This window comes from Oncorhynchus gorbuscha, linkage group LG25, assembly GCF_021184085.1.
Source record: "Oncorhynchus gorbuscha isolate QuinsamMale2020 ecotype Even-year linkage group LG25, OgorEven_v1.0, whole genome shotgun sequence".
Classification (NCBI taxonomy): Eukaryota; Metazoa; Chordata; class Actinopteri; order Salmoniformes; family Salmonidae; genus Oncorhynchus; species Oncorhynchus gorbuscha.
The window spans coordinates 10,154,413-10,169,412 of record NC_060197.1 but is presented as its reverse complement, the minus strand read 5'-3'; the positions used below and the strand labels follow the sequence as shown (position 1 = coordinate 10,169,412).

Genomic DNA, 15,000 nt, shown 5'->3' with positions numbered 1-15,000 from the left:
CTCTCTCTCTCTACAACTGTCTACAACTCTCTCTCTACAACTGTCTCTCTCTCTCTACAACTGTCTCTCTACAACTGTCTCCTCTACAACTGTCTCTCTCTGTCTCTCCTCTACAACTGTCTCTCTCCTCTACAACTGTCTCTCTCTCTCTACAACTCTCTCCTCTCTACAACTGTCTCTCCTCTCTACAACTGTCTCTCTCTCCTCTCTACAACTGTCTCTCTCTCTCTCTACAACTGTCTCTCTCTCTCTACAACTGTCTCTCTCTCTCTCTACAACTGTCTCTCTCTCTCTCTCTACAACTGTCTCTCTCTCTCTCTACAACTGTCTCTCTCTCTCTCTACAACTGTCTCTCTCTCTCTCTACAACTGTCTCTCTCCTCTACAACTGTCTCTCTCTCTACAACTGTCTCTCTCTCTACAACTGTCTCTCTCTCTCTACAACTGTCTCTCTCTCTCTACAACTGTCTCTCTCTCTCTACAACTGTCTCTCTCCCTCTCTACAACTGTCTCTCTCCCTCTCTACAACTGTCTCTCTCCCTCTCTACAACTGTCTCTCTCCCTCTCTACAACTGTCTCTCTCTCTCTACAACTGTCTCTCTCTCTCTCTACAACTGTCTCTCTCTCCCTACAACTGTCTCTCTCTCCCTACAACTGTCTCTCTCTCTCTACAACTGTCTCTCTCTCCTCTACAACTGTCTCTCTCTCCCTCTCTACAACTGTCTCTCTCTCCCTCTCTACAACTGTCTCTCTCTCCCTACAACTGTTTCTCTCTCCCTACAACTGTCTCTCTAAATCAAATCAAATTTTATTTGTCACATACACATGGTTAGCAGATGTTAATGCGAGTGTAGCGAAATGCTTGTGCTTCTAGTTCCGACAATAACCAACAAGTAATCTAACTAACAATTCCAAAACTACTGTCTTATACACAGTCTAAGGGGATAAAGAATATGTACATAAGGATATATGAATGAGTGATGGTACAGAGCAGCATACAGTAGACGGTATCGAGTACAGTATATACATATGAGATGAGTATGTAGACAAACTAAACAAAGTGGCATAGTTAAAGTGGCTAGTGATACATGTATTACATAAGGATGCAGTCGATGATGTAGACAGCGAGCGGTCGCATCCCCACTTCGGTCCGCAGGTAGTATAACTTTTCATTATATTTCATTATAGTACAACGGTTTGATTTGTCTAATCTTAGCAATTTCTTCTTAGCTAGCTACATAGCCGTCTTTGTATCAAAGATAATTGCGTAATTATCGTATTTCGTTGTCCTAACGTAGTCTACACTACTATCTGCCCAGCAGCTAGCCAGCTAGCAAACGTCCACCGTCTACCGAATAGCAGCACTGTAGAAACTATTACACTCAACTGAACGACTTGATTAGTGTAGTGTTAGCTAGCTACATAGTTGTCTTTGCTGTCTTCGTATCCAAGATAATTGTGTAGTTTAGAGTGTGTAGTCTTAGAGTGATTATCTTAATTTACCTAGGTTAGCTAGCCAGCTATTTGTCGTCCTTAACGTAGGAGACACTGCTAGCTAGCCAACAGCTAGCCAACGTCTACCGAATAGAACTCAACAACCCGGTCGCATTCCGCTTCGCTCCACAGGTAATATCACATTTTCATTTCATTTCATTACAGTACAACGGTTTGATTTGTTTGATCGTAGCTAGCTACATAGCTAGCTACATAGCCATCTTTGTATCAAAGATAATTGTGTAGTCTAGAGCGATTTTCTAGGTTAGCTAGCCAGCTATTGTCGTTCTTTTAACGCAACGTAACGTAATCAACACTGCTAGCTAGCCCCCGAATAGCAGCACTGTAGAAACTATTACACTCAACGGAACGACTTGATTAGTGTAGTGTCAACAACGCAGCCACTGCCAGCTAGCCTACAAAGTCAACAACGCAGCCACTGCCAGCTAGCCTACTTCAGCAGTACTGTATCATTTTAATCATTTTAGTCAATAAGATTCTTGCTACGTAAACTTAACTTTCTGAACATTCGAGACGTGTAGTCCACTTGTCATTCTAATCTCCTTTGCATTAGCGTAGCCTCTTCTGTAGCCTGTCAACTATGTGTCTGTCTATCCCTGTTCTCTCCTCTCTGCACAGACCATACAAACGCTCCACACCGCGTGGCCGCGGCCACCCTAATCTGGTGGTCCCAGCGCGCACGACCCACGTGGAGTTCCAGGTCTCCGGTAGCCTCTGGAACTGCCGATCTGCGGCCAACAAGGCAAGAGTTCATCTCAGCCTATGCCTCCCTCCAGTCCCTCGACTTCTTGGCACTGACGGAAACATGGATCACCACAGATAACACTGCTACTCCGACTGCTCTCTCTTCGTCCGCCCACGTGTTCTCGCACACCCCGAGAGCTTCTGGTCAGCGGGGTGGTGGCACCGGGATCCTCATCTCTCCCAAGTGGTCATTCTCTCTTTCTCCCCTTACCCATCTGTCTATCGCCTCCTTTGAATTCCATGCTGTCACAGTTACCAGCCCTTTCAAGCTTAACATCCTTATCATTTATCGCCCTCCAGGTTCCCTCGGAGAGTTCATCAATGAGCTTGATGCCTTGATAAGCTCCTTTCCTGAGGACGGCTCACCTCTCACAGTTCTGGGCGACTTTAACCTCCCCACGTCTACCTTTGACTCATTCCTCTCTGCCTCCTTCTTTCCACTCCTCTCCTCTTTTGACCTCACCCTCTCACCTTCCCCCCCTACTCACAAGGCAGGCAATACGCTCGACCTCATCTTTACTAGATGCTGTTCTTCCACTAATCTCATTGCAACTCCCCTCCAAGTCTCCGACCACTACCTTGTATCCTTTTCCCTTTCCCTCTCGCTCTCATCCAACACTTCCCACACTGCCCCTACTCCGATGGTATCGCGCCGTCCCAACCTCCGCTCTCTCTCCCCCGCTACTCTCTCCTCTTCCATCCTATCATCTCTTCCCTCTGCTCAAACCTTCTCCAACCTATCTCCTGATTCTGCCTCCTCAACCCTCCTCTCCTCCCTTTCTGCATCCTTTGACTCTCTATGTCCCCTATCCTCCAGGCCGGCTCGGTCCTCCCCTCCCGCTCCGTGGCTCGACGACTCATTGAGAGCTCACAGAACAGGTCTCCGGGCAGCCGAGCGGAAATGGAGGAAAACTCGCCTCCTTGCGGACCTGGCATCCTTTCACTCCCTCCTCTCTACATTTTCCTCCTCTGTCTCTGCTGCTAAAGCCACTTTCTACCACTCTAAATTCCAAGCATCTGCCTCTAACCCTAGGAAGCTCTTTGCCACCTTCTCCTCCCTCCTGAATCCTCCCCCCCTCCTCCCTCTCTGCAGATGACTTCGTCAACCATTTTGAAAAGGTCGACGACATTCGATCCTCGTTTGCTAAGTCAAACGACACCTCTGGTTCTGCTCACACTGCCCTACCCTGTGCTCTGACCTCTTCCTCCCCTCTCTCTCCAGATGAAATCTCGCGTCTTGTGACGGCCGGCCGCCCAACAACCTGCCCGCTTGACCCTATCCCCTCCTCTCTTCTCCAGACCATTTCCGGAGACCTTCTCCCTTACCTCACCTCGCTCATCAACTCATCACTGACCGCTGGCTACGTCCCTTCCGTCTTCAAGAGAGCGAGAGTTGCACCCCTTCTGAAAAAACCTACACTCGATCCCTCCGATGTCAACAACTACAGACCAGTATCCCTGCTTTCTTTTCTCTCCAAAACTCTTGAACGTGCCGTCCTTGGCCAGCTCTCCCGCTATCTCTCTCAGAATGACCTTCTTGATCCAAATCAGTCAGGTTTCAAGACTAGTCATTCAACTGAGACTGCTCTTCTCTGTATCACGGAGGCGCTCCGCACTGCTAAAGCTAACTCTCTCTCCTCTGCTCTCATCCTTCTAGACCTATCGGCTGCCTTCGATACTGTGAACCATCAGATCCTCCTCTCCACCCTCTCCGAGTTGGGCATCTCCGGCGCGGCCCACGCTTGAATTGCGTCCTACCTGACAGGTCGCTCCTACCAGGTGGCGTGGCGAGAATCTGTCTCCTCACCACACGCTCTCACCACTGGTGTCCCCCAGGGCTCTGTTCTAGGCCCTCTCCTATTCTCGCTATACACCAAGTCACTTGGCTCTGTCATAACCTCACATGGTCTCTCCTATCATTGCTATGCAGACGACACACAATTAATCTTCTCCTTTCCCCCTTCTGATGACCAGGTGGCGAATCGCATCTTTGCATGTCTGGCAGACATATCAGTGTGGATGACGGATCACCACCTCAAGCTGAACCTCGGCAAGACGGAGCTGCTCTTCCTCCCGGGGAAGGACTGCCCGTTCCATGATCTCGCCATCACGGTTGACAACTCCATTGTGTCCTCCTCCCAGAGCGCTAAGAACCTTGGCGTGATCCTGGACAACACCCTGTCGTTCTCAACTAACATCAAGGCGGTGGCCCGTTCATGTAGGTTCATGCTCTACAACATCCGCAGAGTACGACCCTGCCTCACACAGGAAGCGGCGCAGGTCCTAATCCAGGCACTTGTCATCTCCCGTCTGGATTACTGCAACTCGCTGTTGGCTGGGCTCCCTGCCTGTGCCATTAAACCCCTACAACTCATCCAGAACGCCGCAGCCCGTCTGGTGTTCAACCTTCCCAAGTTCTCTCACGTCACCCCGCTCCTCCACTCTCTCCACTGGCTTCCAGTTGAAGCTCGCATCCGCTACAAGACCATGGTGCTTGCCTACGGAGCTGTGAGGGGAACGGCACCTCAGTACCTCCAGGCTCTGATCAGGCCCTACACCCAAACAAGGGCACTGCGTTCATCCACCTCTGGCCTGCTCGCCTCCCTACCACTGAGGAAGTACAGTTCCCGCTCAGCCCAGTCAAAACTGTTCGCTGCTCTGGCCCCCCAATGGTGGAACAAACTCCCTCACGACGCCAGGACAGCGGAGTCAATCACCACCTTCCGGAGACACCTGAAACCCCACCTCTTTAAGGAATACCTAGGATAGGATATATAGATGCACTATTGTAAAGTGGCTGTTCCACTGGATGTCATAAGGTGAATGCACCAATTTGTAAGTCGCTCTGGATAAGAGCGTCTGCTAAATGACTTAAATGTAAATGTAAATGGAGAGTACAGTATATACGTATGCATATGAGATGAATAATGTAGGGTAAGTAACATTATCTAAGGTAGCATTGTTTAAAGTGGCTAGTGATATATTTACATAATTTCCCATCAATTCCCATTATTAAAGTGGCTGGGGTTGGGTCAGTGTCAATGACAGTGTGTTGGCAGCAGCCACTCAATGTTAGTGGTGGCTATTTAACAGTCTGATGGCCTTGATAGAAGCTGTTTTTCAGTCTCTCGGTCCCAGCTTTGATGCACCTGTACTGACCTCGCCTTCTGGATGATAGCGGGGTGAACAGGCAGTGGTTCGGGTGGTTGATGTCCTTGATGATCTATGATCTCTCTCTCTCTACAACTGTCTCTCTCTCTCTCTATACAACTGTCTCTCCCTCTATACAACTGTCTCTCCCTCTCTCTATACAACTGTCTCTCCCTCTCTCTATACAACTGTCTCTCCCTCTCTCTATACAACTGTCTCTCCCTCTCTCTATACAACTGTCTCTCCCTCTCTCTATACAACTGTCTCTCCCTCTCTCTATACAACTCTCTCTCTCCCTCTCTCTCTCCAACTGTCCCTCTCTCTCTACAACTGTCCCTCTCTCTCTACAACTGTCCCCTCTCTCTACAACTGTCCCTCTCTCTCTACAACTGTCTCTCTCTCTCTACAACTGTCTCTCTCTCTCTACAACTGTCTCTCTCTCTCTACAACTGTCTCTCTCTCTCTACAACTGTCTCTCTCTCTCTACAACTGTCCCTCTCTCTCTACAACTGTCTCTCTCTCTCTACAACTGTCCCTCTCTCTCTCTACAACTGTCTCTCTCTCTCTCTCTCTCTCTCTCTCTCTACAACTGTCTCTCTCTCTCTACAACTGTCTCTCTCTCTCTCTCTCTCTACAACTGTCTCTCTCTCTCTCTACAACTGTCTCTCTCTCTCTCTCTCTCTACAACTGTCTCTCCTCTCTCTACAACTGTCTCCCTCTCTCTCTACAACTGTCTCTCCCTCTCTCTACAACTGTCTCTCCCTCTCTCTCTACAACTGTCTCTCTCTCTCTCTACAACTGTCTCTCTCTCTCTCTACAACTGTCTCTCTCTCTCTCTACAACTGTCCCTCTCTCTCTCTACAACTGTCTCTCTCTCTCTCTACAACTGTCTCTCTCTCTCTACAACTGTCTCTCTCTCTCTACAACTGTCTCTCTCTACAACTGTCTCTCTCTCTCTACAACTGTCTCTCTCTCTCTCTACAACTGTCCCTCTCTCTCTCTACAACTGTCTCTCTCTCTCTACAACTGTCTCTCTCTCTCTACAACTGTCTCTCTCTCTACAACTGTCTCTCTCTCTCTCTACAACTGTCTCTCTCTCTCTCTCTCTCTCAACTGTCTCTGTCTCTCTCTCTCTCTCTACAACTGTCTCGCTCTCTCTACTCTCTCTCTCTCTCTCTCTCTCTCTCTCTCTCTCTACAACTGTCTCTCTCTCTCTCTCTCTCTCTCTACAACTGTCTCTCTCTCTCTACAACTGTCTCTCTCTCTCTCTCTCTACAACTGTCTCTCTCTCTCTACAACTGTCTCTCTCTCTCTATACAACTGTCTCTCCTAACTCTCTCTCTACAACTGTCTCTCTCCTCTCTCTCTACAACTGTCTCTCTCTCTCTCTACAACTGTCTCTCCTCTCTCTCTACAACTGTCTCTCTCTCTCTCTACAACTCTCTCTCTCTCTCTCTACAACTGTCTCTCTCTCTCTCTACAACTGTCTCTCTCTCTCTCTCTCTCTCTCTACAACTGTCTCTCTCTCTCTCTCTCTCTCTCTACAACTGTCTCTCTCTCTCTACAACTGTCTCTCTCTACAACTGTCTCTCTCTCTCTACAACTGTCTCTCTCTCTACAACTCTCAACTCTCTCTGTCTCTCTCTCTCTACAACTGTCTACTCTAACTGTCTCTCTCTCTCTACAACTGTCTCTGTCTCTCTCTACAACTGTCTCTCTCTCTCTACAACTGTCTCTCTCTCTCTACAACTGTCTCTCTCTCTCTCTCTCTCTCTACAACTGTCTCTCTCTCTACAACTGTCAACTGTCTCTCTCTCTCTACAACTGTCTCTCTCTCTCTCTCTCTCTCTCTACAACTGTCTCGCTCTCTCTACAACTGTCTCTCTCTCTCTACAACTGTCTCGCTCTCTACAACTGTCTCTCCCTCTCTCTATACAACTGTCTCTCTCTCTCTCTATACAACTGTCTCTCTCTCTCTCTACAACTGTCTCGCTCTCTCTACAACTGTCTCGCTCTCTCTACAACTGTCTCTCCCTCTCTCTACAACTGTCTCTCTCTCTCTACAACTGTCTCCCTCTCTCTACAACTGTCTACAACTGTCTCGCTCTCTCTACAACTGTCTCGCTCTCTCTACAACTGTCTGTCTCGCTCTCTCTACAACTGTTCTCTCGCTCTCTCTACAACTGTCTCTCCCTCTCTCTACAACTGTCTGCTCTCTCTACAACTGCTCTCTCTACAACTGTCTCAACTCTCTCTACAACTGTCTCGCTCTCTCTACAACTGTCTCGCTCTCTCTACAACTGTCTCGCTCTCTCTACAACTGTCTGTCTACAACTGCTCTCTCTACAACTGTCTCGCTCTCTCTACAACTGTCTCGCTCTCTCTACAACAACTGTCTCGCTCTCTCTACAACTGTCTCGCTCTCTCTACAACTGTCTCGCTCTCTCTACAACTGTCTCTCTCTCTACAACTGTCTCGCTCTCTCTACAACTGTCTCGCTCTCTCTACAACTGTCTCGCTCTCTCTACAACTGTCTCGCTCTCTCTACAACTGTCTCGCTCTCTCTACAACTGTCTCGCTCTCTCTACAACTGTCTCGCTCTCTCTACAACTGTCTCGCTCTCTCTACAACTGTCTCGCTCTCTCTACAACTGTCTCTCTCTCTCTACAACTGTCTCGCTCTCTCTACAACTGTCTCGCTCTCTCTACAACTGTCTCGCTCTCTCTACAACTGTCTCGCTCTCTCTACAACTGTCTCGCTCTCTCTCTCTCTCTACAACTGTCTCGCTCTCTCTCTCGGCTCGCTCTACAACTGTCTCGCTCTCTCTCTCGGCTCGCTCTACAACTGTCTCTCTCTCTCTCTACAACTGTCTCTCTCCTCTCTCTCTACAACTGTCTCTCTCTCTCTCATATCACACTTCCATCTGCCTGACATAACGCTCCCTCTCTTCTCCCTCTCATATCACACTTCCATCTGCCTGGCATACCGTTCCCTCTCCATCCATCTCACCCTCACTTATTTGAGCAGGATTGGATGTATCAGCCATGTGGTGATGACATGGTTGTAGATCGCTGTAGACAGCAGCTCTTCATCCAACCAGAGATGGAAGCACCACACCAGACCCAACTAACTAATCTCAGCTAGATCAGACATAGCATGTCAAACTCTGAGCACAGACGCTGTTAAATCAAACCCGATCTGTCAAACTCCCGAGTGCAGGTATATCAGACCTGATGTGTTAAACTCAGCGCAAAGTTAAATCCAACTCAGAGCACAGGTACTGTATATCAGACCACACCTGTCAACCTCTGAGGATGATTCCTATCCACACTGTATCACATCCAGCCGTGATTGGGAGTCCCATAGGACGGCGCACAATTGGCCCAGCGTCATCCTGGTTTGGCCGGGGAAGGCCGTAATTGTAAATAAGACTTTGTTCTTAACTGACTTGCCTAGTTAAATAAAGGTTAAATAAATAAATCAAATAAATACTCAGAGGTGATGCTTGATACATGGACTCAGATGTGTACCGACTCAAATCTACGATGAGTGCTGAGATTCCTACCTGCTGAGGTGTTATTCCTGCTTCTACCAAGTTAAGTGTCATAAGTGGAGTGAGGTGACCTTTATTAGAGCCTGAAATGAGAAGGTGCCTTGCTGCAGAGGAGAATCATTTCACACCTGCTGCAGGTGAGGGGAGAGGTAAGGGGAAAAGGTGAGAGGTGAGGAAAGATGAGGTGTGAGGGGGGAGAAGAAAGAAAGGAGAAGAGAGAGACAAGCGAAGGGTGAGCGAGGCAGAAGACTGGAAGAAGAGTGAAGTGAAAGACGGTGGCCGGTGTTCTCCTCTGTTCTCAATTCGACAGCCTGTTAGCACTGAAATTAATAACATTGTGTGCCGTGACTCAGCAATAACCTAAATGAAATGATCAAAGTTAAGAAGTGCTCTACTTTCCTGCACACACACACACACTTACATAACTGACAACACACTTTAATCCATAACTCCTCGCCCTCCTCGACAGACTGATATAACTCCAGCTGATTAATGTGGCCAGGAGTGCAGTGGCACGTTAGCCTTGCTGTAACGTTAGAGTAATGTTACGTAAACGTTAGCTGAGCGCTACGAGCCAGGTCCCATTCCCTCTCCTGTAGACAGTCTTAATGGAAGTCTAATTAGAGTAATGAGGGCTTATAAAGTGTGTGTATATGTGTAAAGGTAAAACAGTCCCCCCCTGCCTGGGTGCTGAGTGAGACCGAGACAGTCAGAAGGAGAAAGCGACAGAGGGGGACACAGAGCGACAGAGGGCGAGAGGGACAGAGAGCGAGAGGGACAGAGAGCGAGAGGGACAGAGAGCGAGAGGGACAGAGAGCGAGAGGGACAGAGAGCGAGAGGGACAGAGAGCGAGAGGGACAGAGAGCGAGAGGGACAGAGAGCGAGAGAGACAGAGAGCGAGAGAGAGCGAGAGCGAGAGAGAGCGAGAGACAGAGAGCGAGAGAGAGCGAGAGAGAGCGCAAGAGAGAGCGAGAGAGAGCGAGAACTTACAGCTGCATGATCAGGTAGAGGTGGTTGGAACTCTCATAGATGTCCTCCAAAGCCACTATGTTCTCATGCTTGATTCTGGAGGGACAGAAAACACAGACAACGTTAGTCTATTAGTCATGTATAACTATAACCCTTCAAACAGATGATCCGATCCCAGACTGTCTCAACCCCCATCTACACCACCTTTACCTCAGCTCTAGAGTCATCTCAAACACTTACTAAACCTGAACATAAAACATAAGCCCAAGCCTTATCCTAACCCTTTCCCTCCTTTCTGTCTCTATTGATACAGTCAACACCATACTCAGGCCTCGCCATAGTAACTGGTCCATGGTGAAAGTGTAGTGTACACATGGGACATGCTTGTGCTGCTGGTCTGTGTGCGTGGTCGGTCTGTGTGGGTGTGCTGCAGTGGTGGTGGTCGGTCTGTGTGGGTGTGCTGCAGTGGTGGTGGTCGGTCTGTGTGGGTGTGCTGCAGTGGTGGTGGTCGGTCTGTGTGGGTGTGCTGCAGTGGTGGTGGTCGGTCTGTGTGGGTGTGCTGCAGTGGTGGTGGTCGGTCTGTGTGGGTGTGCTGCAGTGGTGGTGGTCGGTCTGTGTGGGTGTGCTGCAGTGGTGGTGGGTCTGTGTGGGTGTGCTGCAGTGGTGGTGGTCGGTCTGTGTGGGTGTGCTGCAGTGGTGGTGGTCGGTCTGTGTGGGTGTCTTCGATGCCTCGTGACCCATTTGCCGATGATGTTATCACAAGGGGGGAATAATACTGTACACACACACACACAGGAAGCGTGAGCAGGTGGGGAGTTCAGTACATGCATTAGGAGTGTGTGATCTCTGAGCTCGTAGCGAGCGGTGGAGCGTAGAGATATGAGTCATAAACAGTCTGAGGAGAGATTGTTGAGATGAGAACACCTGGGAGAATGGTGTGTGTTTAAACTCTCCCTGGGATCATGGAAGGGTAAAGCAGATGGGAACCTCAGAGTAGAGAGAGGATTCCTGATCTGCAGTCATTACATGACAAATCCTTCCACAGTTAATGCCTTATTATTTGGCAACTGATTCTCTGTCTCTTAGAGAAGGCCGTGTGTGTGTGTGTGTGAGAGAATCCCTGTCGAGCTGCAGGATCCAAATAAACTAGTAGGCAACAGAGTGGGCAGAGACTGTGGCACGACACTATACCCTAACTTCACAGAGCAAGAGAGGGAGAAAGAGAACCTGATCATTTCTTTGTGAATGTGTGTGTGCGCGCCAGTTCTCGATTTTTGACACGCGTGTGTTTCTGAATGTGTGTTCACACTTGACCACGAAGTGTATACATATATACTACATATTCAAAAGTATGTGGACGCCTGCTAGTCAAACATTTCATTCCAAAATCATGGGCATTAATATCTAGTTGGTCCTCCCTTTGCTGCTATAACATCCTCTACTCTTCTGGGAAGCCTTTCCACGCGATGTTGTAATATTGCTTCCATTCAGCCACAAGAGCATTAGTGAGGTCGGTCACTGATGTTGGGCAATTAGGCCTGGCTAATAGTCTTGTTCCAAATTATCCCAAATGTGTTCGATGGGGTTGAGGTCAGGGCACTGTGCAAGCCATTCAAGTTCTTCCACATCGATCGACAAACCATTTCTGTATGGACCTCTTTGTGCACGGGGAAATTGTCATGCTGAAACAGGAAAGGGCCTTCCCCAAACCATTGCCACAAAGTTGGAAGCACAGAATCATCTAGAATGTCATTGTATGCTGTAGCGTTAAGATTTCCCTTCACTGGAACTAACCATGAAAAACATCCCCAGACCATTATTCCTCCACCACCAAACGTTACAGTTGGCACTATGCATTGGGGCAGGTGGCATTCTCCTGGCAATCCACCAATCCCCAGATTAGTCCATCGGACTGCCAGATGGCGAAGCGTGATTCATCACTCCAGAGAACGTCTTTCCACTGCTCCAGTGTCCAATGGTGGCGAGCTTTACACCACTCCAGCCGACGGTTGGCATTGCAAATGGTGACGTTAGGCTTGTGTGAGTCTGCTCGGCCAAGGAAACTCCTTTTATGAAGCTCCCAACAAACAGTTATTGTGCTGACGTTGCTTCCAGAGGGAGTTTGGAACCCAGTAGTGAGTGTTGCAACCAAGGACAGACCATTTCTATGCACTACGTGCTTCAGCACTTGGCAGTCCCGTTCTGTAAGCTTGTGTGGCCTACCACTTCACGGCTGAGACGTTGTTGCTCCTAGACGCTTCCACTTCACAATAACAGCACTTACAGTTGACCGGGGCAGCTCTAGCAGGGCAGAAATTTGACAAACTTGTTGGAAAGGTGGCATCCTATGACGGTGCCACGTTGAACGTCCCTGAGCTCTTCAGTAAGGCCATTCTACTGCCAATGTTTGTCTATGGAGATCGCATGGCTGTGTGCTCGATTTTATACACCTGTCAGCAAAGGGTGTGGCTGAAATAGCCAAATACAGTAATTTGAAGGCCATCCACATACTTTGTATATATAAAGTACATGTGAATGACACTTAAGATATGAAGCACTGACCTTGAGGAGGTGTGTCTTGTGACCTCCGGCCATATTAGCCTGTCAATCAGCTGGTTGCCAGGAGATGCTGGGAGTGGCAGAAAGCCGAAGGTCAAACATGGAAGGCGTCAGAGGCTGGGCTAGGCTGGGCTACCCCCCCCCCCCACTGACTGGATCACAGTGACAACACCTATCCCCCATAAATATTGCCAGGGTCAGTGGTGTCTCTCCTGTCCCTAGGGAACACGCATGGTATACTGCAATAATAACACCAACACATACTGTAGCCGCTTACTTCTGGACTTTTGAGTGAGTGAGTGGGCGAGAGAGTGAATGAGTGAGACCTTGTAGAACTACTGAGCACTGGGCCAGATCCAAGGTGATATCTGACCATACACACACGCTCACAAGCACAGCCAAGTCCAAGCAGGGGAGAGGGATTACTGTATTATCTAGTGACGTGGAGATCAATGTCTTGAGTTTTATCCCGTAGGTGTGTGGGTGCGTGTGTGTGTGTGTTCATACAGACCTCTACTCAGCTACCTGACAATATGTATGAATAATAAGTGTAAAATACATGAGAGTTTCTCACTGGGAGAAAAGATTAGAATGAACATTCAGTACAGTATCAGCACTTAGGAAACAAGGTCACTAAGAAAATAAATAGGAGACAGGACATTTTCTATAGTTTCTACCTACTCTGATCTCCTCTTCTGTCAGTGTGAGACTGTGGATCGTGACCTAAAGATAACAGTGAATGGGGAGTAGTGGGAGGGAAGCGAGCGTGATGGTGACGGGCGGCTGTGTTTTCCGTTCGGTCGCCAGGGTAACAGGTGTTAGGGAGGAGAAGGTAGGTGGGAGACTTACTTGCGGAGCACGGTGATCTCGTTCTCGATGCTGCTCTCTTTCCCCTTCAGGGCCTTCTTGGGGATACACTTCACAGCAAACATCTTCCCCGTAGACCTCTCCTGGGCCAACACCACCTCAGAGAATGCCCCACTAGGAGAGAGAAATGAGAAAGAGAAAACATTTGATTAATCAATTAGCAATCGTGTAAGACCATTCAACACAAGTGCAGACACTAAACACAGACATGAAAGAGCAAAACAAGTTAACAAGGTTTCCATGAGAGAGAGACAGACAGCGAGAGAGACAGCGAGAGCGACAGCGAGAGACAGCGAGGGCAACAGCGAGAGAGACAGCGAGCGAGAGAGACAGCGAGCGAGAGAGACAGCGAGCGAGAGAGACAGCAAGAGAAAGAGAGAGCAAGAGAGACAGCGAGCGAGAGAGAGAGAGCAAGAGACAGCGAGCGAGAGAGAGCAAGAGAGACAGCGAGCGAGAGAGAGCAAGAGAGACAGCAAGCGAGAGAGAGAAGCGAGAGAGAAAGAGAGAGACAGCGAGAGAGAAAGAGAGAGACAGCGAGCGAGAGCGAGAGAGAGAGAGAGACAGCGAGCGAGAGAGAGACAGCGAGCGAGAGAGAGAGCGAAGAGAGACAAGAGAGCGAGCGAGAGAGAAAGAGAGAGAGACAGCGAGCGAGAGAGAGAGAGAGAGACAGCGAGAGAGAGAGAGAGAGAGAGACAGCGAGAGAGCGAGAGAGACAGAGAGAGAGAGCGAAGAGACAGAGAGCGAGAGAGAGAGAGAGACAGCGAGCGAGAGAGAGCGAGAGAGAGAGACAGCGAGAGAGAAAAGAGAGAGACAGCGAGAGAGAGAGCAAGAGAGAGACAGCGAGAGAGAGAGAGAGAGAGACAGCGAGAGAGAGAGAGAGAGAGACAGAGCGAGAGAGAGAGAGAGAGAGAGAGACAGCGAGCGAGCGAGAGAGAGAGACAGACAGCGAGAGAGACAGAGAGCGAGAGAGACAGCGAGCGAGAGAGACAGCGAGACAGCGAGAGAGACAGCGAGCGAGAGAGACAGCGAGAGAGAGAGAGACAGCGAGCGAGAGAGAGAGCAAGAGAGAGAGAGAGAGACAGCGAGAGAGAGAGCAGAGAGAGACAGCGAGAGAGAGAGAGAGACAGAGCAAGAGAGACAGACAGCAAGCGAGAGAGAGAGAGAGACAGCAAGCGAGAGAGAGAGAGAGAGACAGCAAGCGAGAGAGAGAGAAAGAGAGAGACAGCGAGCGAGAGAGAGAGAGAGAGACAGCGAGCGAGAGAGAGAAAGAGAGAGACAGCGAGAGAGAGAGAGAGAGAGACAGCGAGCGAGAGAGACAAAGAGAGAGACAGCGAGCGAGAGAGAAAGAGAGAGACAGCGAGCGAGAGAGAGCAAGAGAGACAGCGAGCGAGAGAGACAGCAAGAGAGACAGCGAGCGAGAGAGAGCAAGAGAGACAGCGAGCGAGAGAGAGCAAGAGAGACAGCGAGCGAGAGAGAGCAAGAGAGACAGCGAGCGAGAGAGAGAGCAGAGAGAGACAGCGAGCGAGAGAGAGCAAGAGAGACAGCGAGAGAGAGAGAAAGAAGAGAGACAGCGAGCGAGAGAGAGAGAGAGAGAAGAAAGAGAGACAGCGAGCGAGAGAGAAAGAGAGAGACAGCGAGCGAGAG

At 49.2% G+C, this 15,000-nt stretch overlaps 1 protein-coding gene across 1 annotated transcript in view; it reads right to left on the bottom strand.

The window, feature by feature from the left end:
- Positions 1-15,000, bottom strand: part of camk1da (calcium/calmodulin-dependent protein kinase 1Da) — a 113,529-nt gene that overhangs the window by 48,110 nt on the left and 50,419 nt on the right. Inside the window, exons 2-3 of the mRNA XM_046328889.1 lie at positions 13,339-13,470; positions 9,952-10,026 (exon numbers count right to left, since the gene is read on the bottom strand). Of these exons, the coding sequence (XP_046184845.1) occupies positions 9,952-10,026; positions 13,339-13,470 (207 nt within the window). The remainder of the gene's footprint in view (positions 1-9,951; positions 10,027-13,338; positions 13,471-15,000) is intronic.